Genomic DNA, 27,214 nt, shown 5'->3' with positions numbered 1-27,214 from the left:
TTCAGGAATAAATCACTTGGAGAATGACAGCCAGTGGAAGGCGGTGGGACTCGTGTACAAAGAGTTTAAGAACATAAAATTTTCACACTCACTTGTAAATTTCCTCTGCTTTTTCTTTGACCTTGGATTGGTCTCCATACTTGAGATCCTCACAGGCTTCCCAGAAACTCAGATTCTCTCCTGCGTAACAAGGACACAATCAGCAGAGAGTGAGACTGAGGAAAACACATTCCCATTTATTAACTCCTAAGCTGAATTTGTTTGTTTCAATATGTGCTGGCCCTAAATCAGTCTCTCCACCTCTTCAGCCATTACAAAATCCTCTTGGGACTGAAGGAGTAAAACAGCCTTCCCCTGCTCTCTGCCCACTGCCACCTGTAAGAGCATGTGAGTTCAGCCAGTTCCAGCTTCTCCAGGAGGAGTCACAGAATCCTAGAATGCCTTGGGTTGGAAGGGACCTTAAAGATCATCTTGTTCCTTCCACCAGTCCAGGCTGCTCCAAGCCCCGTCCAACCTGGCCTTGGACACTCCCAGGGATGGGACAGCCACAGCTCTTCTGGGCAACCTGTGCCAGGGCCTCCCCACCCTCCCAGGGAAGAATTCCTTCCTAAAATCTCATCTGAACACGCCGGGAATGTCCTGGCTGTACCGTGTGTCCCATGCCACTAGATGGTACCACCTGCCCTGGCTGCACAGCCACTGCCTCCAGCAGCCCTTCCCCACCGGCACTCGGAATTGTCACTGCCTCGGCCCAGGGACACAGGCAGGGACACGGAGACACAGCAGACCCACCGCTGAACTCCTTCTTGAGGAAGAGCTGGAAGTTCTGCCGCCCTTTGGGGTCCCGGATCAGCTCGCTGAAGTTGAAGGCCCATCTCTCCACACGCATCCTGGTGGGGACTTCCACCCTGCCCCGGGGGAGAAAACAAACAGCACTGCCAACTTCATGTGGCCCACCTAATTAGTAGATTAATTGAAACCAAAATGCCCTTTGCTGGAATGCCAAGGGACTTCTCAGCACTCCCTGTTTTCCAGAATGGTGTAATGAGCTCCCAAAGTCAACCCACTAAGTAAGTTGTAATTAAACAACTTGGTCCGCAGCGGGATGAGGATTTAACTGGGATTTATGCTGCTCTCTGAGTGACAGCCCAGCTTTGCCCTGAGGTTTGACTCAGTCCCATTCTGGAGGAGGCGCTGGTTGCTGCCCAAAGCTCTGCTTCTCATAAAGGCATTCAGGGAAGGCATCCTCTGGGGCTGTCTAATGGGATAGGGTCACTCCAACAGGATTGCTGGTCTCACACAAGAACCAGTAAGATGTTGTTTGCTTCAAGCCCTGAGATGCCACTGTGTAATTAGCAAATATTATCCAGAGGGAAAAACAAGGGAGAAGGGACAGACCACCAGTGTGTGCCTCCAACCCAGAGTCTCTCCTGAGAAAGCAGCCTGAGGTGCGAGCAAAGACCACGGGGAGCAGCTGAACCCTGAACTGCTAAATCATTGTCAGCACCCAAAGCAGGATAACACTGAACCACGTGCTACACCTGAGTGTAACTCGTCACATCCCATTCTTGTGCTAGTAAAGGTGGACTTCACTCATCTAAGGGGTGGATGAGACACAATCCCATCATCAGTTCAGGAATTTCTGTAATGTTAAGGAAGGCTCCACTTCAAGAAGGCAGTGCATGGGGTATTCCCAAGTTTCTTTAGCGTGGCCCAGCTATGTTACAAAGGGAACATTAACTGCTCATGATCAGAGAACAGATATCACAATGAAATCAGTGGTTCCCTTTCCTGATTTCTATCAGCATAAAGGTCAGATTAAACCACGAGCTGGCAAAAGAATACAAATACATACAGCTTTGCATTGAGATCCCAGAACTCAGGGTCATCTGTTATCCAGGGGTTGCTGGGGAGGCATCCAGACAGGATAGGATCATTGGAGAGGAACTGCCCAGAGTACTTCACAATCCTGCAACAATTCCAAAATCAGAATATTAATTTGAAGCCAGAACTGCAGCCAGCCCCACCACAGCCACATAACTGGTTTTACAGTCTACAGATCTCCTCAGAGGTGCAGCCCTATCAGCAACAGGGATCTGGAATGTGACCCCCTGCCTTCCTAGAAAAACTTTTTCATTAGCTCCGTTAACCTTTTTCATTTCCCAAACAGAAATCTCCTGGCTGTCTTTCAAAGCAGTGGATTTGTCAGTTCAGGTGTAATGAGATATGAGACTCTTTAATCACCTCCTTTTGCCTCTTCACTTCAAGAAGTGGGACTAAGGCCCCCAAGTGGTTTCTGCCTCCTTCTCCAGTCAGTTGGCAAAGGGCTGATCCTGCACCATCCTGGGAGGGAAGGCCAGAAAAGAGGAACACAACAACTCTGTGCTGGCTCAGGTAGGTTCTCCCCAGCCTTCCCACGGGCTGTGGGAGAGCCCAGGGAGCTCCAGGAAACTGAGGGAGTCCTGAGGGCTCATCTCAGCTTCTCCTTTCCTCCCTCACCTACCACACAGCTCAATCCTCTGCAAATGGCTCTGAGGTCTTGGCACGAAGCAAAACTGTCTCTATCCCAGCAGGAACCAGACAAACACTTCTCCTACCTTCTAACTTGGCCAGACTTATAATTACAACCGATTTCACTAATGTCCTGGAATTTTAGCTCTCTCCTCCCTTTCTCATTCTTGAAAAAAAAAAAAAAAAAAGAATCATCTGGTTTCTGCGTTTAAAATTCCTCCCAGGCCAAAGTGCTTTCATGTGCTCAGAGCTGGGAGTGCACTGTCCAGGGACCCGTTGCTAACGGGCACCTTGGCACAGATCCTGCAGTTATAAAATGCTCCTGCACAAAGCAAACCACAGGCTGGCACACAAGTGCTCGATCCTATCTTCCCACTGCAAGTGCCAAGGCATCCAGCACCTGCATAATTCACTACAATCCATGTGTCCCAATCAAACAGATCTCGACCTGTCAACCCAGGTAACACAGCCCTGTGCTTTCGATGATGAGTGCTCTGGAGCTCCTCCTAAATCAGTGCAATGCTCTGAAGTGTGCACACTGTCTGGCTGCTGCTCATCAATAATAATTTGATTTGGACTCCAATCCTGCAGCTGACATGGAGCTCCAAATTTCCTGAGGATTTTTCGTCTGGGTGATAGGCATTATCCCATCAGAACCAATGAGTGAAAAGCTCCATTGCCAAATGGTTAATCAACACAAAATTCCTGGAAGGTAGCCAGGTGTCCCCAGCTCCAGCTCAGAAAATTGAGGCAGGAAGAGTTTGAAGTGACCTCGAGTCAGTGCCAGATGAAATGAGCGGAACTGCTGGTGCCCTGCAAGTTCTGGCTCTTGGAAAAAGGATTCTCCCTCCCATTTCATTCATCCATGACTGTCTTCTCCAGGGAACAGGCCTGAGCACCTTGTTTATCTTGGATCTGGTATGAATCTCTGGTGGCAAGGACTGTGGAAACCAGACAGGTGGTATGGGCTGCGCTTGGTCAGCACAGGAGGCTCAAGGTGAGAAATGCCTCTGGCAAACACACTAATGGCTCATGCCAGGACTGGATGCTTTGCACTTAACTGGCTTCATCAAGGAATCTGATCAGGAAACACTCCCACTGGGAAGAGGAATTGCTAATTAATTGGTTGGAAGTTCACGGAGAGGCCTGTGTTCCCCTGTAATACAGAACAACCAGTGACTTCCCAGCTCTGCTGCCTTCTGGTGAACATCACCACGGAGCAGAAACACTCACAGGGGTGAATCCAGCCCAGCAGGCTGGGGACCAGGAGCTGGAGAGTCAGCCTGTCCCCTCTGGCTTCTCATCCCTGCTGGACCCTCACGAGGCAGCTCCACTCAGCTGCTTTTCCAGACTGTGGAGCTGTGTCCCAGCACCACAGCCCGGCCCAGTCTGAGCATCCCTTGATTTCAGAGGGAATCTCAACCCAGAGGCTGGTGCTGCTCCCAGGGAGCCTCTTCATCCTGCCTGGGACTCTGATCCCTCCTCTGCCTCGTGTCTCCTGGCCCAGACAATGCAGAGCCCAGACAGCCTAGTGTGAGGCCACCACATCGATTCCCTGGCTGAGTCACCAGCTGCTGGAGCAGACAGCTTCATCAGCTCATTAGGAGATAAGCACTGAAGACTAATTAATGTGTGGACAGAAGGAAATCAGGACTTACGCTCCAAGAGAGACAGAAGATTTCACTCTGGTCTTCCCAATGGCCTGCTGATAGTACATGATCTGAGAGGGATCAGACATGGCCATGGTTAGGAGTCAGGAGATATCAAGACAAGGCCTATCTGAACCTCAAATATGCCCCCTCCCAGGTAGTGAGGCCAACTACAGCAGGGACTGCCTCTTCCTTAATTATTGCACGTCCAAGGAATCAGAGAATCCCTAAACTGCCTCAGTAAAATGTCTGTTTTCACTGAGCTTACTGCAAACATCAGAAGAGCATTTTGCAATGTGCAAGTAATTAAAAAGCACTCCCCATGCTATATAAAAATTGAATAATAGCTACCATCCTCGGCACCTACCAATACTCTGGATGATTTAGCATGTAATTATCATTGATTCTTGGCTGTCTCTGTGCTGGCGCCACTGGATGTATCTCCTGTGATTTCCCCACCACTAATTCTGATCTATTGGATTTAGCCCTGGTGTCTGTCCTTGCCTGAGCCTTCCCGTCACTGGGAGAGCTGCTGGCTGCCTGCACTGGGAGGTGCAGAGGCAGGGAATGTCCTGAAAGCTCACTGACCAAAAGCTCCACAGGGCAGGGACTCTGCTTTTCAAACACCCCCTGCACGGGGGGTTTGAGCCCCCATCCTACACTGATGAAAGCAACACACACAGGATGAACAGCTGGAAGTGAAGGAAGCACCACTTACCTCTCTCCTGTAAGATTCCATAGTATTTTTCTGTAAAAGAAAGAAAACCACTACATTGGGATGGCTGCTTACACTTGCTTTTTCTTTTTCTTTTTTTTTTTTTGAGACATGGAAACACCGTTGCAGGGCTGCCACTGTGCAGCGCTCTCCAATTAATTCTCATTACAATTAAAATCAAACACAGCAGCTGAGCTAATCAGGGTATCATCAAAGCTAAGAGCATCCACACACGGTAAATTGTCCCATTAGCTGTATTTACTGTTTAGCATTGCTTCTCCCATCACAGGCTGCCTGTATGCCTTCAATTAAGGGGTTATTCTAATGGAGCTAAAATAGATTCATTTACGAGACACAGATTAGATCATTCAATATTAGCTAAAGGAGACAGGAACCAACACATTGCAAAATATAAACACCACAATTAAAAGCCTCAGAAGCAGTATCTGCTGTGCAAGGGGTGTTTATGTTGTGATTTGAATAACTCAGACTATGTTACATGTCATCCACAAATGAGCAAGCAATTGAAGGCAAGAAATTAACTGCAGGGTGTTTATTCACACAGCTTCCTTTGAAGCACAGTTACTTTGTGTGAAATAAACTGCAGAAGGGAGAAGGAAAGACAGGCTAAGTCAGGGATGCTCCCAGCAAGATTTTAAAGGCTCAGGAGGGGTTTCTGTTCTTCGGTTCCCAAGATCTGGGCATCCCAGAAGTTCTATCAAAGTAACCCTGTGGCAGGCAGGGGTCTGCAGAGTGCCTTGGTGAAGTTTGGGAGAGGTGAGGGATGAAGCATCTGGTACCAAATGCCACAGGCAGCCCTGCTTCTCCTCTCATCTCCCCAAAGAACCTGCACCCCGAGCTGTCCCTATTTTGGGAAAGGGAAGATGCTCCCCCAGGGCTGCTCTGCCAGGGAACCATTGTGGTGCAGACCTGCTTTTGCATTTTAACCACCATCACTAGTCCCACTCAGGACAGAGAAACTGTTCTCCACGTGGAATAAAAATGAGCACATTTTGCTGAAACTTGCTTGGTTTTGGGAGGGCACACTCACCATTTCAGCAGCAGGAGCCAGATCAGATATGCAGCAGATCAGTCAATCTCTACAGCACTACCATGGAGCCAACCCATCTGACCCTAACACTGACCCAGCCTGGCCAGAGCAGCACCAACAGAAATCCTCATGGTGGCTTTGAGAGGGGAGGAAGCTTTTCCTGCTGGAAATGCCAGCTCTGAATGTGGCAGCACACATCATCTCAGCAGGGACAAACAGGACAGCAAACTTCCCTCACTGATTCACAGGCTCCTGGGACACATAACCAAGGAACAGCTTTTCACCCTTCTCTGCTCTGTGCTGCACCCCTGATGCCAGGTCACCTTCCATGTGGACATCATTTCTTCCCCCCATTCCTACAGTGTCGTTGTTTCAGACTGTAGAAACGGAAGGGCAAAAAAAAAAATCACCTGCTTGAGCAGAGAAATTTGCTGGTTTACTGTCCTAGAAGTGTTTCTGTTCCAGGCCAGCTGCCTCCTGCACAACAGGAGTTCACTCTCTCCTTGGGGAACCCGAGATATAAACCAGACCTCATCAGGTTTACAAGTGCCAGCTGAACAGTTCCATTTGATGGAACTTAAGTGTGGCTAAGGCACTGACTTTAACATATTAAAATCATTAGTTGTTTTTAAAAAAGACTATTTTCTTCCACTTTTTTGGCAAGTGGGGCCTCGGACAGGCCTGGTGCAGTGGGGTGAGGAGAGGTGGGTGCTGGCATAGTGGCTTGGAGGCAACTCATGTGGCAGTAAAGTGTGTTATCTTCTAGAGGGGTCTGAGAGGTTGGCAGCACACCACACACACACGAGACAAACAGCTGTTGGAAAGAGAAGAAGAACACAGTAAGTTAAATGTTACATAGAAAAAAGGAAAGGCATGAATTAAAAAATGCTATGACAATAGAAAAATTATATGTGGGTCAGTCAAAATCAAAGCTAATGCCATGTCTGCAAACAAGGGAAGATTTTATATTTTTTTTTAAGTGCACACTACACCAAGAATGCCCTCCTGCCGCTGTCTGAGAGTGGAGGGCAGTGTGGGGGACAGCTGGGCCTGAGAAAACCAGGGGGTCTTTGGTGGGGTGCACCAGGTGGGGAGGGGATTTGCCAAGGCTCACCCAGAAAATGGGGTCTGAGCACCACGGAACTGCAGCAGAACCAAAGGGGAGCCCAGAGCTGAGCACCCCGTGAGGCTGCAGGTGCTGGCTGTGCTCAGCCCTTTCCAGTTCCCAAATGGACAGTAACCGGGAAGAATCTCAGCTATTTCACCCCAGAGCTGCACATCATTTCATTTCCCTTTCTCCCACAGTGCTCCCACAACCAGTTCCCAGCTTCACTGCTGCCACAAGTGACCCTGAGCACTGCCAGCTGTCCCCACCATCCCACCCACCCTCACCCCCATGACTGGTTGCAGCGGTGCCAAAGAGCCCTGCACCACCCACTCACTCTCCCTTCATTTGGCAGGAAATCATAACTGGAACAAAAGGCTCATTTCTCATAATGAGATTAATTTTGCAATGCCCTTAACGAGTGACTTATCGCAATTACCGCGGATCAGCTCCCCAGCCCCGCGGGCTTCACACCAAAATGGCAATTAGTGAAAGGCCTGGGTCTGTCTCAGGCGAGTGCCACGAGCTGTTACACATCCTCCTCCTCCTCCTCTTCCTCCTCCTCCTCCCTGAGACACATCGTGGGCACTCGGGACACCCTGCCCGACCTTGTCACACCCCAGTGCCTCTGCAGAGCTGTGATAACCCGAGCCTGCCATGAGATCATCCCAACACTCCTCTCCACCGTGCTGGTGCATCCAGCCCAGCAGCTGGAAGTCAAATCTCTGACAGTCCATAAGCCCAGTTTCTCTCAGAGGGCCGGTTTTCCCCTGTCTTGTTGATCTGCTCCTGACCCTGCTCTTTCCGAAGATGTGATGATGCAGCAGAACTTTATCAGCCAAACTGACAGGGACTTATGAAATTAAAGGCCAGCAATGACTCGTTGATCTGTGGCAGATTTGCTGCATGCAACAAGCCAGGGCATCTCATTCAGCAGCCCCTGAGTCCAGCACAACGATTCTGTGGGGGAGCTAAAGCACCTTTCAGAAACCCTCTGGTTACAGGAGGTAGAAGCTGAGCATGAACCTGCAGGCACTCAGTGGGTCTGGCAGTTGCCTGGTAACTCTCTGAGCACTGAGGCTCAGTCATGAGTCTGAGAAGTGGGTAACAAAAGGCTAAAACATCACTTAATTAGCTGTTCAATGGATGGCTACTTCTCCTTTAGCTACAACCCCTAACTCATTATAACAGCAAGGGATGCCCATGGGTCAGTAATAAAAGTTCCCTTCAAAGGAGTTTGAGCACCTGTTTATTCCCAGAGGACTCTGTCAGTCAGGGAGGGAGCAGCCCACCAAAGGGTCTGAGCAAGTGAAAGATGTTCGTGCCAATATCAGCTTCAAAGAAGCCACTCTGATGTCAAAAATTAATAATTTTCTTTCTCAACTGCCAAGATAAAACCTCCAATTATTTGGCCAACAAAGTGAAGGTGGATTGAGCAGGAACAGGGACACAAATCAGAGCTTGGCCCATCCTTTCTGCTCACCAAAGCTGTTGAGCCACAGGTGTCTGTGAGAGGAGCCTGCAAGAAGTTAAAAAACAAAGCTGCCTGTCCAAAGGTGACTCTGTGTGGGCTTTTGGCTGCCTCACATGTTGTCAATCGCTCTCTCAAAAGCAAGAGGAGGAGCAAGAAGAACATCCCCTCTTCACCTCAGCCTCCAGAGACCAGCTCAGAGACCAGCTTAAAGGGGAAGGGCAGTGAAGTCACCCCAAAGCTGGTGTCTTTTCTGCACTGACAGGGAGAACTGACCACCTCTCATTCCAGAGTAGAACTGAACAGAGATCCCTCAGCTCACTTCCTCTTGGAGCTGGCAGATGGCTGTGGGCTTTCAGACCGTTTGCAAACCTAAAATCCTTCCCGTGTCAGCTGTAAAACTGTGGGCGAGGAGTTGGCTTAAAACTCTTTCCACCACTTCGTTACTCTTAAAAAAGATTAAAAAAAAAAAAAAGGCTTTCAACAGCTGCTACTTACAGCAAGGAAAAATAAAATACACCCCAAGCCTACACTTTGCTCCTTTTCAGTCTCTATAGCAACAGAACACAGCTGGCCAAAGCAATTATCCTGCCTCTGGCTGCTGAGATGTTTAAAGGCTGTTACAAAAACTGGAAGTTGGGGGAATACCTTGAGTGTGATCACAGTAACATTTGCATTTAATTGCTGAGAGATGCTTTGACTTTGCTTCCAAATGAACAGTCAAGTGAACAAATACAGGATCATTTCAAAGGACTGAAGGAGAAAGGGAAAGGCAGCTCCTCATCCACTGACTGCAACTGTCTTTTTGTGGCCTCCGAACCAGTTCACCCAGTTACAGCCTCCATGGTTTCAGTTCTTTAATTCTCTTTCTTTAAAGTCTATAATATGCAGTTTTTTGGGCAACATTTTGTGTCTCCCATCCACCACACCAAATTCTTCATCTTCTTACCACACAATAATTACCCTTTTGAAGGTATTCGGTCATTTGATTTTAAACTTGGATCTTTCCCCTGACCCTTTACACCCCACAACCCCGCTCAATTCATTCAGCACTAATAAAAAGGCAGCAACGAGCACCTGGAGACAGAGGGTTCCCTAATTAGGTCTCACCAGCAAAGAATACATGTCCTGTAGCCAAGCACTCACACTAACTGGTGTGGCAAGAAAGCTGACAAAGTATTTTCAAGCCAGAAGAAGCTGCCAAAGCCTATTTTGAAGCCCCACCTCCCAGACGAGACGACCTCAACCTCTGGCCTGTTGGGCTGATATGGCTGAGCTGACACACTCAGCCTGTGATGCCCAAAAAACAACAGTCCCAGGGACACTTCAAATTCACAAACAAATTCAGTAGGTGTGAATAAAAAAAAAAACCAAACAACTGTCTCACCTGGGTTACCTTATTCTCATTGGGATCGGTTACACGGTCCACTCCGTACTCCAGGACATCTTGCATGCCCGGCTGTGACGAACAAGAAAAATCAACAGCTTTGTAACCCTTTTGGTTTAAAAGCCTGTGGATCCCACAAATGCATGAGGAGACCCCTGAGCCCTGAAGGGCTCCACTGCCAGCAGTGCCCTGGGAAGCTCTGCCCCCCAGATCTGGGAATGCTCCACTCCGAGAGCAGCAAACACACAACCTCCTCTACTTACGGGGGTTCTGTTCACAAGCCAGTAGGCTCTCTCCTGGCAGTCCAGGGCGTACCTATCCTCCTTCTTCCGCTCCTTGCCTGCCCTGCAAAGCCAACAACAGGGGAATACGTGAATTTTCCCCTCCTAAAACCAGGGGGATGAGAAACCGAGCACACCTCCAGCCTCCCCTGCTCCGGGGTCCCAGCGTGTCACTCTGATGCTGCCTCCTGATCACACCTTGCCTCAGCTAATTCTGGGGCTGCAGATCATGTTCACATGGCTTTTGGGAAATCATCATCTTCCTGAGCCGAGCTGGGAGCTGACACATCCCCTTTTGATTAGACAGGCAGCCCTTTGGTAGCTTTATGCTGACTTGCCATCGGTCCTGCTGCTTCATGTTGATCCATCTCCGATGTCCCCAGGCAAAATATGAGGATTGCCACACAGAGATACATCCTGGACACGTCTCATCTCTGTCTCACAGCAAAGTGGGGCCATTTCTCACAAGAAATTATTTGGAAATGGTACCAAGGAGTGTTCCCAGGCACCAAACCCCAAATCACCTCTACAATTAAACAGAAGAGGCACTAGCATGGTTTGGGCTTGGACCAACTAATTCTTTCCCAGAAAAGTCCTGGGCACAATTTGGGACTTAGCATGGGGAAGGGAGCATTCCCAACAGGCTGTTTGCATGTGGCCTCCCTGCTGTGGTGAGCAGGGTGGATGCAGGCTGCTCTCACCAGTCTGCCCCAGCAGCACCAGCAAACAGCCGCAGACGAGTTTAATCTGCTAGTTCAGACATAGGCTCGGTATCTGACTTGAAAACTGCATTTGGCATCTCTTAGCCCAAGTCTGACCTCAATTTACAAGAACAACAGTCTCGTGTCTAATGAGACAGTTATCTGATGAGCTGTATTCCGGGGACTTGGCTGCCATCCCAGGGAAGACAGAGAGGCTGCTGAACAGCAGAGGCAGTGCCTGCCGTGCTGGGAGGTAAAAGGGATCCACAGGAGCAGGAAAGATCCTATTCCCAAAGGAGTAATCCCATCTAACATTCACTAACTTTCCTCTTTGAAGGATTCAGCCTCTAAAATCAAGTCATTCCAGCTGGGTGTCTCAGTATGCACCTCACAGTTTTCTCCAGAAGTCCCTGCTGGGAACATTTACTGCTTCTTCACTCAGGGAACTCCATTCAGCTGTGAGATGTGCAAGTAATAACTGATCCAGACCAACAACAGGCCCCAAGTCCAGTGGCCTGGTGCACAAACACTCCTGGACAACGCTGAGCTAAATGAAGCTGTCCCTAACGAGGGCTTGCACACTGCAGCATCAGACCTCAGACTCTTCAGGGAGCCACATCAGGTGCAAAACCCAAACCTCTCCTAAAAGTCATTTTAGAGCTGCAGTTGGTGTTTTTGAAGTGTAATTTAGCTGTGCACCAAGACAGCCAAACTCTGCTCCTTGAAACCCTCCCAAGTGATGCAAACAAGGGAATGAATGCAAGTCAACTCACTTATACTGCTCCTTGGCCTGCATAATAACAAAATCCCACTTGTAGTTGATTTTTTGATTGAGCATGTTGTAATGTTCCTGGAATAAAAATAAAAAAAGCAGTTAGTGTGAAAGTTCTGGCCAGGGCACTCCCATGCCAGGGTTTTCTTGACTCTCCATAGCTCAAGGAGGCCAGGCTGGTAAATGAGCCAGGAAATCTGGATTGTTCTGAACGTAATTACAAGAATTGCAACAGTTCAAAAATCCCATTGCAAGGAGGGCAATTACCCCTGTTAAAATTACAATTCACTTCACAGCATTTATCTGTACTGGTTGTTTTTACACTTGCAAAATTTGGGCTTTTGATACTGCTGGACTAACACCTCATGCAATTGAAGAGGTGATTTTTTGCTGTGCTCCATTAGCAAGAGAGGGCTAAAGCTGTAGCAAATGAGGGGCTTGGCATGGAACAAGTGCAGCATCTTCTCACCTTTTCATATTCTTCTAAAATCCCTTTCCTCTTAATGTTCTTCTTTGCCAGATAAATTGCTGTGCAGGGAGAAGCAAATAAGCAGTCAGTTATACTTAGACCAGCAAGTCCAAGAGCAATTAAAACAACTAAAAATCTACCCACATGACAAACACAGGAGTCTTTGTCTGCTGCAATATCTTCCTAACCATGAGCTCCAGGCTCACAAAAGCCCACTGGAGAAAAAAAGAACTCGGTGCTTTCACTTTGCCAGGGATGCCCAGGCTGGGAGCAGCCAGGCAGTGCCTTCTGCCAGGAGTCCTCTTTCCTTTGGGAACTCGGCCAGGCTTTCATGGATCAAGGGATACTGGACCAAATCCTTCAGACGCTGAGGTTCTTCAGAGTTTGACCTCCAAGCTTCCCGAGCACAGGCCAGTGTTTTGCTCGAGTTCTAATAAAAACATTCCAATCTAAAATGGGCTTTTTTATTTCCCCGGGGAGATCTAGAGAGTGATGCAGATAAAAGCCACAGAGGACAACGTTGGTGTAAACAAATCAGTCTGTGAACTGCACAGCCCACAGGAGCAGACCAAGCTCATCAGCCCAAGTTTCATGACCAGCTTTACACTAAAAAGCATCATAAAGGCAACACAAGATTTATATGGAAAGAGCCATCAGGAGATACTGGAAGCCACTGTGCATTCTATAAAGAAAGAACCATTTCTGAATGAAGAGCCTGATCCAAATCTACAGGAAGATAGTCTTGGGCTCAGATCCAGGAATACACTTAACTACTCAGGGAAATCTAATCCTGTGTTTAAAGTCTTCCCTACCCAGGAAGGTAATTCAGATGTGTTCCTGTCTGATGGATCTCAGTGAAACATAAGAGCTTAAGCACTTTCTCTCATCAAGGCCACCACAAGATGGTCACACCCTCAACTCAGCACTACTGAGAATTATTCACAAGAGAGCATGAAAAGAAATGCAAGGGCTGATCACTGCATGTGGAGACACAGCACGAGGACATGAAGAGCAAATGTGGTGCAGGACAACGTGAGCACAAAGCCAAGGGCCTTCCCTACACCTCCCAAACACGAGCAGTGCAGAACTCACCATAGTCTGTGTCGTCAGCAGCCCAGCCCTGCAAGGGCCAGAAATAGGGGTCTGAAGAGAAAGGAGTCTCTGGTTAGTGCACAGAGGCCTTGAACTCATGCCAAGAGGCACCTGGAACCACCCACACTGGAGGCAGGAACGTTCTCCTGTGCTGTACTCAGAGCCTCAGCTCCTCAGCTGCATGGCAGCTGGCACGGTGCTGCAGCACAGCTACAGAAGGAGAATCGACTGCCAATACCAAATCCACTCCACCTCTCCCATCCATAACATGGACAACCTCTCCCTGCTGCCCAAGCACTCAGACTGAGATGCTGGAGCCTGATTTGGCACCATGTGGGAACCAGACTCCTCATTCCAAGTACCAGTGAGGGCACTCTGATTTCCCATCGTGGTGGAAACAGTCCAACCACAAACACAGAAAACATCCCCTTATTACTGTGCTTTTAGTATATTCATTATTCAGTGATCCCAGATCATTCTACTTCCAACCAGCAATTCCATTTGCTACTTTAAGACCTGGAAGGGAACACACATTTGGAAGAAAGCACAGCTATTATTAGGCTGAACAAGTACACTGATTTAGTTGAAGAATCCATCACAGGTTCCCTGTAAACTGCAATCTGAGGCTTCTCTGTGGATCCTTTCCTCCTGCACACTGAACAACTGCAGGGCTGTACAGCCTGGACTCACAGCTCCTGGGGAACTGCCCCAGCTGCCTGTTTTTAATAAAAACTACTGCTGAATTCTCTCACACCAGCTTAGAGAAGCTGCAACTCACTTGAAACCTGTACAGGCTGCCATCTGCCTTGAGGGTGAGGTTCTTTGGCTCCTGAAGAGGGTAGATGTATCCATATTTGACAAACAGGTCTCCCAGGTGGAGTGCCTCTGTAAATGGAGAAGGCAGATGTTTTGATTGCACAGAAACACTGCACTGGAATTAAAAGTGAGCTGCTATGCAGGGGAGAAGAATTCACCTGAAAGGTTTTGTCTATGGAGACCTTAAAGTTTTGTAACTCGAAGCTGAAAAAGCCTCAATTTTCACATTTTTACCCACCTTCTGCAGTGATCTGCAAGCGCTGAAGGATCCACTGCAATATATCATTACCTGCAAAGCAAAATAAAACCCAACAGGGTGAAAGTGAGACCTCTCCAGTCCTGGCTCCTCACTGAGCTCTGGATCCCACCGAGGGCACAGACCCCTTTTTGCAAATGAACTTCCAAAGGCACCACACAAGGCAGCACAGATGAAATGCACTGCTGGTCTCCCACTGGCCATGCTGTCACTCACCAAGCCAGCACCATTCCCTGGGAGAGGGAGCCCGAGGCAGGCAGCGACCTTGGGATGGCACAGCAAGAGCCTGAGCAGCACCTAAACCCTCATCAGTGGCTTAGAGAGGGTTTCAGCAACACAGCCTTCACACCCAGGGAAGGTGAAATGTCCCTTGTTTTGCATCACCTTGTCTTGAAAGATTAACTGCAAAGAACCTCCAGATCGACAGGTCACAGTCCTGCCTCTGTGACTGGTCCTCTAAGAGTCCTTGAAGGAACAGAAGGGATATCTGAATCTCAGACCCAAGCTGCAGTGGTAAAAGGATTTATCAAAGGGAGACAAGATTTCTGCATTCACACACACCTTATCTCTCCCAGTTCTTCTCTTGGAGTGCGAGCAGTCGTACCCACAGTCAGCATAAATCTCCAGCAGTTTTAGTTTTATGTTCTGGGGGGGGGCAAATTTCATGAACCTCCTTCCATTTAAAGAGGGTAAAAATGCACTTGTTCCCTGATCAATTACTGGTGTTTCCTTCCAAACCTCCCTTGGGATTGCAGACTGAGGTGTTGACCTTTCTTGACATTGCAGTGATGACTTAACTTTCTAATAGGGGCTCAGAGCTCTTATCCTACTGCCTGCTTCCTGAAATAGATGAAATTAAAGGATTATCTCATCACTCATTTCTAGACAGCTCTCTCTGTAAGCACTTTCCCCCAAAGGCGCACATTTACCATCGAGGTTTATTTGCGAGCCATTTTACTGACTTTCAGTGAATTTAACTAGTTGGCTTCCTGCACATGCAGAGCCAGGCTCTCTCCAGTGGATCTGTGTCCACTGCTCCAATGCCCTCGCCACACCCTCACTAGACACAAATCAGTCTCTTTTGCAACACTCAGCAGTCCATCAGTACCCATGCAGCTTGTGCAGCACTAAAAATATCACAGTTTAGAGAGTGGTGAGCAAAGGGACTGGAACTCGCTTGCCTCTCAGAAGTTGACTAGAATTTATGACTTATGCAAGAGGCAACTTGCAGCACTTTTAGTTAAGGAACCAGAACGAAGTAGACAGCACGCAAAGAGGGTGAGTGCCAACAGGCACTGTCCCTCCACATCAGCCAGCCGTGGACTTTTGGGAAGTGGTATTTCATGTTGGGCAGACATCAAGAGAAGTTCTTGTTCCCCTTCACTTACTCTGTGTGGGACGTCATCTTCAGCACAGGGGAATCTTCCCTGCAGCGCTGCCTTAACTATTCCCTGACAGCTCTGGGAGGCAAGGCCAGCTCCTCTGTACATGCAAACCTCCACCAAATTCAGCTGCATAATAACTGTGTAAGCCAGGATGTGGTTTGCACTGCAATGCGTGGAGGCTGCTGCTGAGAACGAGCTTCAGATGTGTCCGAGCTCTCCTGACCCTTTCACTGACTGACTCTACCCATGGGCAAGTGATTCCAGTGCCTCTGCACCCTCACTTTGAAAAAAAAAAAAAATCGGGCCAAACAACACCCAGAGCCTACCAGACTTTGCAAACACAGTGGGGAAAGTCTCCTGAGTTGCCTGGAGCAAACTTTCCGGTTTCAGTGGGAGTTTTTGTTCTGAATTTCAAAGCGCAGCAGAAAGACCAGAGCGGGAGGAAGAAACTTGGGTAAGGGTATGTGTGAATATTTACAGCAGAGGGTTCCTCTGCTTTTGTGGAGACCTGGAGGGCAGGGAAGCAGAGGTACTGATAGTGCCCAGTGAAAGGAGCAGCAGGCACAAGGAGGCTGAGATAAGAGCTGCCTGTAACTCGGGAGTGACACAGCACAGCTCCTGTCTGCTGCTTCCTCAGCCTGCTTGAACGAGGCAAAGCTGTCACTTAGAGGCACAGAAGTGGGTTGAGTATTTTGTGCTTTTCCTGCCTACTAAATAAAAATTATTACTAGCAGTAAACATTAAATGGGAGGCTAATTGTTTATTGCTCATTTCTGAAGCACCATCTTTCAGTCTACCTCCAGGCTGCTTATTTTAATGGGGATTTAATATTTATCTTTATTTGTGATCCAGCCTCACTGGGAATATGGTAAGTCTGGAGGCTGTAGTACCTACTCACCTCTATGCTGAAGGAAAGCAAGGTCACTTGAGTTAACCCCCACGAGACAGCTGAAAGTGCAGGTTATCAATCTTTGTGTCTCCGACTCAAAGAGCAGGAATGAAATAAGACACAAGTGAGTATGAGATAAAGGGAGCAGGAACATCTCAAAGGATGTACAGCAAATATTTATTGGGAACATGGGCTGATTGGGAACATGGGCTCCAGGAGTCAGCCAGGCACTGGTAACCCTGGCCATGGGGTCCACACACACCAGCTTTTCTCTGCTGAACTTCCTTGGCCAGGTCCCTTCCCCAGGGAAGCTCTTACCTGTCACAGCATGTGGGATGCTGGCAACCATCACTGTCTGTGTCTGTGTCTTGATGCCTGTGTCTGGATTCTGCATCTCCATCATAAGTGCTTCGATCTGCAAAGCATGGGACGGGATGGATTACAGGAGTGGGCAGGAGGGAGCCCCAGGACCACTGCAGCATTCCAGAGGGGTGGGTAGTGGTGTGCCACAGGAATGGATTCGACAGCCACAGCCCTCTCCAAACCTGCCCCCTGCCAGGAGAGATGGCACCTCCAGACCATGTCAGCTCCCACACTGACTCACAGGGTCTCTCCCTCTCACTGAACACACAGCCAGGGTTAGCAGACCAGGGACAGGATGTAAGCACTCCATGAGAGCTGAGCTCAGAAAAAATAAATAAATAAATAAACCCTCTGTTACCCATCAGTGTTCCTCTCTGGCTCAGTGGGCTCTTTGCTGGGGCAATTTGAAAGAAAAAAAAAAAAGGAGAGGAAATAGAATCTGTGCTTCTATTGCACAAATCCCCCAGCTGTGCACAGATATTGCACCATGCACCCAAATATAAGCAATATTTTGGCTGGAGACCAAACAGCAAAGGTTCTGTTTCTGGTCTGCTGATAATCACCAGGCAGGACTGCAGAAGAGCAAGAGAAGCACATTGCTTTGCTCTGGGGATGAGAACTGTCCTTTGAGACAGCACAGCCTGAGACACACAGCTCTGAGACAGGGCCTGTGGGTAGCAAAGCTCAGTCCCTCCAGGGATGGGGCAGAGACACCCCATCCAGAGCAACATCATCCCATCTGGCAGCATCTCCCACCTGGATTCCTGAGCGACACTGATGACTCATTTTTAACAGAGGATGAGTCTCACCCTCAGGGCCAGACCTCTTCTATTTCTTGTTTCCAATTATCTTCAATTATTTTAAAAGATCTTTTATTTGACTTCCTACTAGCACCATCCCAAAAGCACAAGAGCCCCTGCTTGCACTTGGGATCCTCTGCTCAGACGGGTGGATTGGGCCACGCTCCTCATCTCCCCGTTTCAGATTATCCGAGTGCCGTGAGAGCACTGGCTTTGGGGATGATGTTCCTCTTTCTGTCTTCTGCTTCCAGAGATACTAAATCAGAGCTGTTTCAACAGGACCAATTTGGTCTCTCTGCACACTCATTTTGGGTGAAGCTGTAGCTTTTTAACTAGGAGTAGAGGATTTAATGAGTGTGACTTGATGACACTCATGCATAATGAAGGGCATTGTCTTCACAGGCACCACAGTGACTTTGTTCCCAAGTCTTGCCAAGTTCAGTGAGGATTTAAGCTGTAGTGACAGAATGCACTCTGGGCCTGTCAGTAAAACTGGATTTTCAACTGTTTTTAAAGGCAGTGACAAATTAATACTAAAACAGAGAAGCCTGGTAAAATTTCACACAAATATTTGTATAAATACGTATACAAAATATTTTAAAATAGCAAAACCAGGCCCAAAGTGATGAAGACTTTCTTAGACCTTCCAACAGAACCCACAATTTCAGCCTCAGCAAGTTCAAGGCTGTGCAAGGAGAGATGCCTGTGGAGCTGTGTGGGATGAGGTAGGATGGTCCAGCAGGCAGGGTGCTAATTTAGGAGATTCAGATTCAGTTCCCTCTGAGCCTCTCAGGTATCTTGTGAAGTCACTTACTCTCTATAACTGCACAGTCACTCAGCAGGGAACACTTCATCAGGTGGATACAAGGGGCAAACACAGCCCTGCTCATCCCCTCCACAGCCCAGTGCTGCGACCACCCGGCAGGTCCCACCAGGCTGAGGCAGAACTTGTTCCCTACAAATGGCACAGAACATCCTGCTCCAACATGGGGCTGCTGTTCCTCCCTGGTGGGCTCAAACAGGTCTTTAACCAGCTGAGAGCAGGGAATTGGCTCTGAAACCCAGACAGCCTCCCAGCACAGCATGTTCCCTTCCTTCAACCAGCAACTCCTGTCGCCTTCATACCCTGCCACACTCCCTCCTGTCACTGCAGAAATTACATACATTAAAAAGGAAGGAGCTGCTGTTAGGGCTGCAAACCATTCACCTTGCTGATCAAAACTCAGCCTGCCTCTTCTCCTAAGGGAACAGTGGTGATTACAGCAACCAGGAGTTGCCATCAGCACCAGCCTGCCAGCGAGAGGCTGGTTAAAGCCCAGCAGCAGCATTTCCTTGCTTTGCTCAGGGCTCTAGTACATTCTGTCACGCTTTCAGCCAGGAAAGAGCCGCCTGCTTTGAATTCTGCAGAGCCAGAAGCCACTTCCTGGTGCTGGCTGGTGGGTGGAGATGCACACAGAGGTAAACATCAGGACTTCCAAAGGAGCCAGGCTCTGGGGAGAGCTCACCTCAAGCACAGAGCCACCACGGGGCATGACAGCCACGGAGGTCTCCCTTCAGATCAACAAGAATCTCTTCATGGAGGTGACCTCACCTCGAAAGCCACAGAGGAGCAACAGGAAAACTGTCTGTCCCCCATCTGATTGCAGGAAGTCTCAGGGCTCACTGGGTGCAAAGCAAAACTCAAACTCACATGTGATAAGAAAAAGCGTCACTGAATTTCAGGGGCATGTGGGAGCTCAAATGGTCAGTGTCAAATGGGGTGTCCATGGTTCTAGAGAAGGAGGATGGATCCAGTACGGATATTGTCCCATGGCATGGAGCAGTGGGGGCAAATGACCACTGAGGGACTGCTTGGCTGAGTTACCCCGGGGGCATTTCCCATCCCTGTTTCCCTGAGCTTTACCCTCCGGGCACCCACCAGCTGCCCCAGGGTCAGGGCATCATCTGGGTGTTGAGACTCTGACACGCAAGAGCAAAACCCTTCCAGGGTGAGCAGTTCAGCCCCTCTCAGCATCAACTCAGACAGAGGCATTTTTGCTTTGATGTAAGAAAGATCAATTTTCCCAGCAGGCTCCAGCTCCCAGCCATGTGTCCACTCCTGGTGCTATAATTAAAGATCTGCTGCCTTCTCCATCGTGTGTATTTGTTTGGCTCTAGCCCCCCTCACTGCCTGCTACTGTTTGTGAGGATCAGCCCCCCCTTGCTCTGATTTCCAAGGTAACAATATAATCCTTCATCCAAACTCTGGCCTCAAAGGCTCATTCAATTGTTTTCTAGGACATCAACTACCAACCCTGCTTTGCACATCGATGGATGGTCAGAAAAAAAAGGAGAAATAACAAAAATCCACTGTTAACCACCTAAACCTTCTTGCTTTTTCTTAATTAAAGCTGAGAGGAGGAAGCATGATCCCAGCTGGTGATCCCTCAGCCAAGGGAAGCAAATGTGTGCATGGGAAGGGCAGGGCTGTAGCTGGCTCTTCCCACAGTCCAGGCTGGCTGAGCACACTGGCTCACACCAGGACTGCTCAGAGCATGTCATGCTTGGTGTGATGCTCAAAGAAAGGTTCAGCACCGGCATCTCCCCACCTGGGACAGGGAAAGGGAGGATGGGATGATGCTGACCTCAACCTAAGGCTCAGCTTCAGCCATATCCACAGTCTTGCTTAAACAGAGAGCAGGAGTCTGCTGGACTGCTCCTTACAGCAAAAACACAATTGAGGTGCTGGCACACCCTAGGAAATGCCCAGGCAGGTGAGGACCAGCAGCTGCTGGAAGGTCTAAGCCTGAGAAGCCAAGCCCAGCTGGAAAAGCCCCCAGCCAGGCTGTGGATGGTCCCTCCCTTGTCACTGCACAGCTTTGGGAGAAGCCATCGGGGACCAGAGTAAGGAAGAGGCAGAGGAAAAAGGCAAACAGCATCCAATCCATCAGCCCTACCCACAAGGTATGAGTCACGAGGCAGCTCGTGTAGCACAGCAAGGAAAAACACACAGCCCAGCAGCTGCTGGAAAGCACAGCCCTGCCTCCAGCTTTGCCAGGGGATGCCCAACGGAGCCAGACCCTGACTCTGACCCAGGCACAGGCAAAAAGTGCTTGGGCTTACTGAAGTTCTCCCAGAATCCAGTCAAGTGCATCCAGCCAAAATGCATTTCAGGGGCTTCTGTCCCAACAGACCTCTGTGCCAGTATTCTTCCTACCAAGTCAGTTTATAGAATAAAGCAGCCTAAGTGTCAGTAGGAGTGTTTGATGGATGAGCAGGTGTTGCAGGGCCTTGGAGGGGGCTCTCTAATCCCCCCTTGCTTCAGCCACGAGGACCAAGCTCCACATCCAGCCCGAGTTGTGCAGAGCAGCCTCACAGCAAAAGCACAGCACTGCTCACCACCCCTAAAGCAACCCCCCTGTCCTCTCCCTGTGTCAGTGGCAGGACTGCTGTGACCACGAGCTTCATGCTGGAGCAGCACCACAGGAAGGCACACGGGGCCAGCAGCCTGAGAGCACCGCAGGGATCCCCTGTGTGTCAGCTGGCAGCAAAGCGTGAGCACGGGCTTAAGCAATTAACAAAGCTTCTCTCTAGGATTTCAGCTCCTTGTGGATCTAAGCCTGTAAGGTGCTCACTGGATGCTGAGCATCCTCAGGTCCCACCACAGGCAACCCGTAAGGGTGCTGGGCACATCCAGGCAGCTCTGAGGACGTGGCTATCTGCACACAGAGCATGGAACAGCCAAGGCTTCAAACACAGCTTCCCCAAGGTCTGGAAAAAACAGAGGAGGAACGACAGCAAAGATGAGAGCCAGGGCCTTTCTGCTGACCACCCAGGAGCTTCCTTTCCTGCTGCTAACAGGTCTCAGACCTGCAAAGCACGGGCACTACTGAAATCCCCCGCTGCTCACAGTGTGAGTGGTGAATGCTCTGTGACAGCAATTCGCTGTGCTCTGACAGATCTTCCCACCTGAGGAACTCGGAGCACTTCGCAAAGGCTGCTGCACTCCCACAGAGCAGCTGAAGCCCAGCTGCTGGCGGTTGTTTTCTCAGAGCACACAGCTTCTCCTCTGCACCCCCGCATGCAGCTCCACAGAGTATTACTCAGTGCAGAATCTGGCCTAGAGTATTTCCCTTGGCAGGGCTCCCCAGCCAAATTTACCCTGCAAGACGCAGCACCAAAGAAAATACCTTCTTTACTTCCTCTGGCGTAAAAAGCACACTGCTTGTACCAAAAAAGCAGTAAAAAGCACATATTGCTATGTAAGGCTCATACCTTAGCACTGAACAGCCCCAAATTTCCCTCCCTTCACCCCTGGAATCCTCCTTAGCTCATGGGTGTTGAGGAGAGCTCACTGCAGCTTGAACAGCAACTTGCTGGCTGTACTTGTCACTGGAAATTCAGTTAATTCCACTCAACAGGATAAGCCACAGGCAGGAGAGGTGAGTGGCAGAAAAGCTAGCTTAACACTGTGCTTTTTAAAATCTGCAGATACCAGTTACACTACAACTGGTGACGCTTTTGAATGAATGCTACAGAAGAAAACAACCAAATGCTTTACAAAATTATGCATCACACCCAAAAGCGTGGGCAATACTTCTTCCCACTCCTTAGACTGCTTCTGGTCACAAATACGCTCATTTCTGAAACACTGGAAGGAGGCAGAGAGCAGACACTGGTTGTAATACATCCTCTGAAAGCAGACATCAGCTGCAAACGCTGGGAACCATACACTGGAGCAAGTGGTCCAGAGCTGCACTGACTGGCCTGGCACTGCAGGTGATGGGTTTTCCCCTGGGAAGCGACACATTTGAGCTGGTTTGGGGGAAAAATATAGGAGGGGGAGGAAACGTGTCAGGAGAATCGTTCAGCTGAGGCTAAGTTATAAAAATAAACAAAATTACAGTTCTCTTTTCTCCGTCACTTCAGCACCCACGGACTCCCAGCAGCCAGCCGGGATCCACAGGACTCTGCAACAGGTCATGGCCCCAAACTCCCGGGGATGGGGCTGTTCCCCCTAGGACCCCACACGCCCAGAGGAGCCCCGGGGAGCCGTCGCCGAGCAGGATGCTGTGAACACAGCTCACCGCGGCTGAAGCACCGCCAGTACTACCCCGGCGCGGCATCACCCCGCCCGGACGCGGCCCCGGCGTGCCCGCCGGCGCCGATGCCCATAACGGCGCGGCTGTGTGTCCCCGGCGCTCACCTTTTTCAGGAAGGCCATCCGCGGGCGGTACCGCTGTCCCTGGTCGAGGCGTGTGACGGTCATGGTGGCGGAGCGGCGGCGGAGCCGATGGAGCTGTGGCAGAGCCGATGCGGTGGCGGAGCAGCCCCGGCCGGGCGCACCTGGCTGCGGGCGCACACACACACACACACACACACCGGGCGGCGCCACCACCGCGCGCCGCAGCCAATCAGCGCCCGCCCACCCGCGCTCATTTGCATGAGGGGCGCGCGGCGGCCGCGGGGGGGCGCTCGAGGGAGAGCGAGGAGGGGCCTGGGATGGGATTGGGATGGGATGGGATGGGATGGAATGGAATGGAATGGAATGGAATGGAATAGAGTGTACTGCAATGGAATGGACTGGAATGGAATAGAGTGCAGTGCAATGGAATGGAATGGAAAGGGATGGAAGGAGGGGGCCAGGACCAGGTGCAGGGCCTTAGGTCTGGGTCTGGAGCAGGGATGGGGGCCAATGGTCCGGGTAGGGTGATGCGGTGCTAGGGCAGTGCTGGTGGTGCTGCAGCTGCGGTGAGCTGTGTTCACAGCATCCTGCTCGGCCACAGCTCCCCAGGGCACCTCTGGGTGTGTGGTGTCCGAGGGGGCACAGCCCCATCCCTGGGAGTTTGAGGCCATGACCTGTTGCAGAGCCTGTGGATCCCAGCTGGCTCAGGAGATCAGGCTGGGGTCAGTGTGTGCTGAAGTGACGGAGAAAACAAAGGTGTAAGGTCATTCTGGAAGGTGCTGAGTGCCAGCAGCTGCCCAGGAGAGCTGAGTTTGGGAGTCACACTGGAAACAGCCCTTGTGGTGCACGTCCTGCCCCTGGAATGCCACTGGCCTCAGGCAGCTCAACTGTGGATGCAGGAGCCAGCCGGGCGGTTTGGGGAGTTGGTGGTTTTTCCACATGGGGAAATGGTGACGAACAGTGACGAGAGGAGGACCACGGGGTTAAAGGGTTTCCTCAAAACGGAGCTGTCTCATGCCCATGGGCAGGGGAACAGCACCTGACTGGCAGCATTAGGAAACCAAGGGCTCTGTTTTCCTGGTTTCTTCAGAAAATTGTGGGGTTTCCTTCCTGTCGCTCCTTGGAACCATCTGTAATTTAAAACAGAACAACTTGTTTTATTGTACAAGTGGTGGTGGAAGGACCCAGAAATGCTCCAGGTGAGGTGCAAACACTGGCCTAAGTAAAGGATTGATTACCACCAACTGCACAAGCCCCACATACTTAGAGGAATAAAAATGGTCATTTCAACCCAAAATACTGACTTTAACAGTTCCACTGAGGAACACAGGTGTGTTATTCATGAGAAACATTTGAAAACTGGATCTACAAGTGAGCTCAGAAATAAAATTGTCTTCCAGGAGATCCAGGAGAAATAGCTCTGAAAAGCTCATGCTGAGGTGTGAGCTCTTCAGCCTTGCTGAGCTCCAAAGATCCCGGTAATTTTAAATCCTGCTGATCCCCCAGACACCCCCTCATAGAGCAGGTGTGGGTTTTTTCCATTTCTAGTCGTCTCTGACAAACTTTAATAAAGCTTCTGGATATTTCTCTCTTTATTATAAAGCTACTTGGTATCCCTACTATAGAAGATGTCCAGTGTAAACTCAGCTTTGTTACCATCTGCAAATGACCCACAGCATCAAACAGACAGTCAGAGATGAACCACATTCCACCTGTGCCCAGGTGAACCACCCCAGTGCTTAATGCTCCTGGGCAGATCTGCCACGTGAAGCACGAGGCACGTAAATCAGATTATAGAGGCTTGTCGAGGGCAGACACTCCTGGGCCTCTAATCACAAAACCCACACTTGAGGAAAGTAAAGAATTCCATAGTCCCTGACACAGTCTTGCTGTTTATGCGTGAATTTGTTGGTAGAGAAAGCAAGGCATTTGAACAGCAGGAAGAGTGGTGGAGAGCAGCAATAGCAGCGGGCTCCCTTCTGATTTCTGACTCCCCAGGTTCATCCTGGCCTTCCTGCCCCACAGATAATGTAGAAATACATTCCCTGGGGTGTTCCCTTTACCTCCCTGTACCCACTTTCTGCAGTAAATGCGGTGCTATTTATGTAGCTGCAAGTTTCCATGGATGGTCATACCCCACGCCGGAGGCAAATGATGCTGTAGTGGAAACGCGCTCATAGTCATCACATCACAGGGCAATGGTGCGTGTCCATGAGCTCTGCAGAGCCCACGGATCCCTTTCAGCCTGCACAGAGCTGGTGAGAGGTGGGTTTTGTGTCTCTGCTCTCCCTGTGAAGCCTCCATAGGTCTGTTCTCAGCAGACCCGCTCGCAACTCTCGACAGTTTCTCTCGTGGAAAGCACTGCAGAGGGAATCCCCCCCCTTTTTAAAGATCACATTTCCTACGTGGTTGCCCCTTCTTCACACATCAGAAGTTGAATCATGCAACACAAAAGGCATGTGGTGAGTAAACTACCTTTCTATCTAAGGAAACTGGGGACGGCCCTGAGGGGAAGGAAGGGGTAACATAAGTGAAGGAACGAGAGCAGCAAGCGGAGGCTCAATTTCAGCACAGTTCCTTCCAGGAAGATTTCAAAGCAGTTTACCAAAAAGAAAAAAAAAAGGTAAAAATTGTGCAAAGTGTGGCATAAAGACCTGACAGTCTCAGGTCTCCCAGCGAGGCAGTGGTTAAAGGGATATCTCCAGGGTCCCTTGTCCTGCCTGGCGGGGCACAAGCACTCAAAATGAGAAGCTTCCTTAGTAGCCACATGGGAAGAGCTGTGAGCACAAATGGGCAGCATTTGCTTCCCATCACTCCTGGGCTTTCCAGGAAAGCTAAGGAAAGAAGTGGCAAAGAGGAAGGAGAAAAGCCAAACAGAGAAAGACCTTACGCACTCTGCCTTAGAGAAGGAGCCCGGCTGCTGTGGCGGGAGGATGCAGCTGGGTTAACACCTGACCTGGATGATGCTGAGCCCTCCCCAGGGAACACTGTCATCCTCAGCACAGGAACAGCCCTTCCCACTGTGCAGCACGCTGAGAGCCATGCTCCTGTGCCAGGAGATTTGGAATGACATACCTGGGAGGTGCTGGAGAGCTGCCCAGCCAAGGGGAACATGACGGGGAAAGCAGGGAGGAAGTCAGGGACTCCCCAAGACTTGGGTGACGTGGCTGTGGAAACCCAGGAGACCTCTTCAGTTCTGGAGGTGAGATGAGAGCTGTGTCAAAAAATTGGTTTTAAAACTTAGAGCAGAGCTCAGGAATGTCTGGCTTCCACATCTGTACTAAGACCACCAGGACTTGTTCCTTGGATCACTGCTTTAATTTTATACCATATCCTTCTCTCCTAAGAGAAATGCTTTTTTTATTTTAGGTAAGGCCACATGAAACAATTCCTGTGGAATTTACCTCCACATGGAGCCATCCTCTAAGGTGTGAACACTGATACTCACTGCAGTGTTATCTGATATTTATGAGATAATACTCATCACAGATTTTGAAGGCCCTTCCAGTTGAGGCAAAGTGACATTTCCTTGTGATAAGTCAGTAACAGATAAAGATTTGCTCACTGTCTCTGTGCAGCCCCACGTGAGACCAGACCCAGAGTGTTTGCTCACCCTGGTGCCTCAGCCCAGCAGCACCAGGAAGCTCTTCTGAGACAGGCAAAGAGGAAGTACGTGCCAATTTTTCAAAATGTTTTAAAAAAATGACTCTCTTTCTGTACCGAGAACAAAAACTGCTTAGCTGGCAAGTGCCATCCTGCCTCCCCGAACGAGGGCTGACCTCTCTGGGCCACTCTCCTGGCACCTTCCCTGCAGCAGCAGGGCCAGCTGAGCCTCGGGCTTGTTTCCACAGAAGCCCATCATCCCAGAATAGTTAGGGTTGGAAGGGACTTCTGGAAATCATGCAGTCCAAACCCCCTGCCAAGGCAGCGCCACCTGGAGCAGGTGACACAGGAACGTGTCCAGGTGTGTTTTAAAGGTCTCCAGAGAGACTCCACACCCTCCCTGGGCAGCTGTTCCAGTGCTCTGTCACCCTCAACAGAACAAATTTCCTCCTCCTGTTGAGGTGGAACTTCTTGTGCTTTAGTTTATGGCTATTGCTCCTCAGCCTGCCACTGGGCACCACTGAAAAGAGTCTGGCACCGTCCTCTTGGCACCTGTCCGTGAGATATTTATGTACTTTAATGAGATTTCCCCCTCTCAGTCTTCTCTTCTTTAGACTGAACAAGCCCATGTGAAGCCAGGGCCAGGGCTGGGGAGGAGGACACGGACAGGAGTGTTGCCACCGCTCCTGTGTTGAGTCCTGTGTCAGTTCTGGGCCCCTCAGCTGAGGAAGGAC

The 27,214-nt window shown here is 49.8% G+C and overlaps 1 protein-coding gene across 1 annotated transcript in view; it reads right to left on the bottom strand.

Annotated features, from left to right (window-relative positions):
- The window catches only part of RGS9 (regulator of G protein signaling 9), a 29,026-nt gene extending 5,889 nt beyond the window's left edge, over positions 1-23,137 (bottom strand). Inside the window, 15 exon segments of the mRNA XM_050319275.1 lie at positions 93-180; positions 793-908; positions 1,856-1,969; positions 4,170-4,231; positions 4,879-4,908; positions 9,899-9,961; positions 10,153-10,234; positions 11,645-11,721; positions 12,113-12,171; positions 13,205-13,271; positions 13,983-14,089; positions 14,259-14,309; positions 16,869-16,965; positions 22,899-23,000; positions 23,003-23,137. Coding sequence (XP_050175232.1) covers positions 93-180; positions 793-908; positions 1,856-1,969; positions 4,170-4,231; positions 4,879-4,908; positions 9,899-9,961; positions 10,153-10,234; positions 11,645-11,721; positions 12,113-12,171; positions 13,205-13,271; positions 13,983-14,089; positions 14,259-14,309; positions 16,869-16,965; positions 22,899-23,000; positions 23,003-23,137 — 1,250 coding nt within the window.
- Positions 23,138-27,214: the final 4,077 nt, after the last annotated feature.

Source organism: Myiozetetes cayanensis, unplaced genomic scaffold (genome assembly GCF_022539395.1).
Source record: "Myiozetetes cayanensis isolate MyiCay16 unplaced genomic scaffold, myiCay2020 scf22, whole genome shotgun sequence".
Classification (NCBI taxonomy): Eukaryota; Metazoa; Chordata; class Aves; order Passeriformes; family Tyrannidae; genus Myiozetetes; species Myiozetetes cayanensis.
This window is presented reverse-complemented; position numbering and strand designations above follow the sequence as displayed.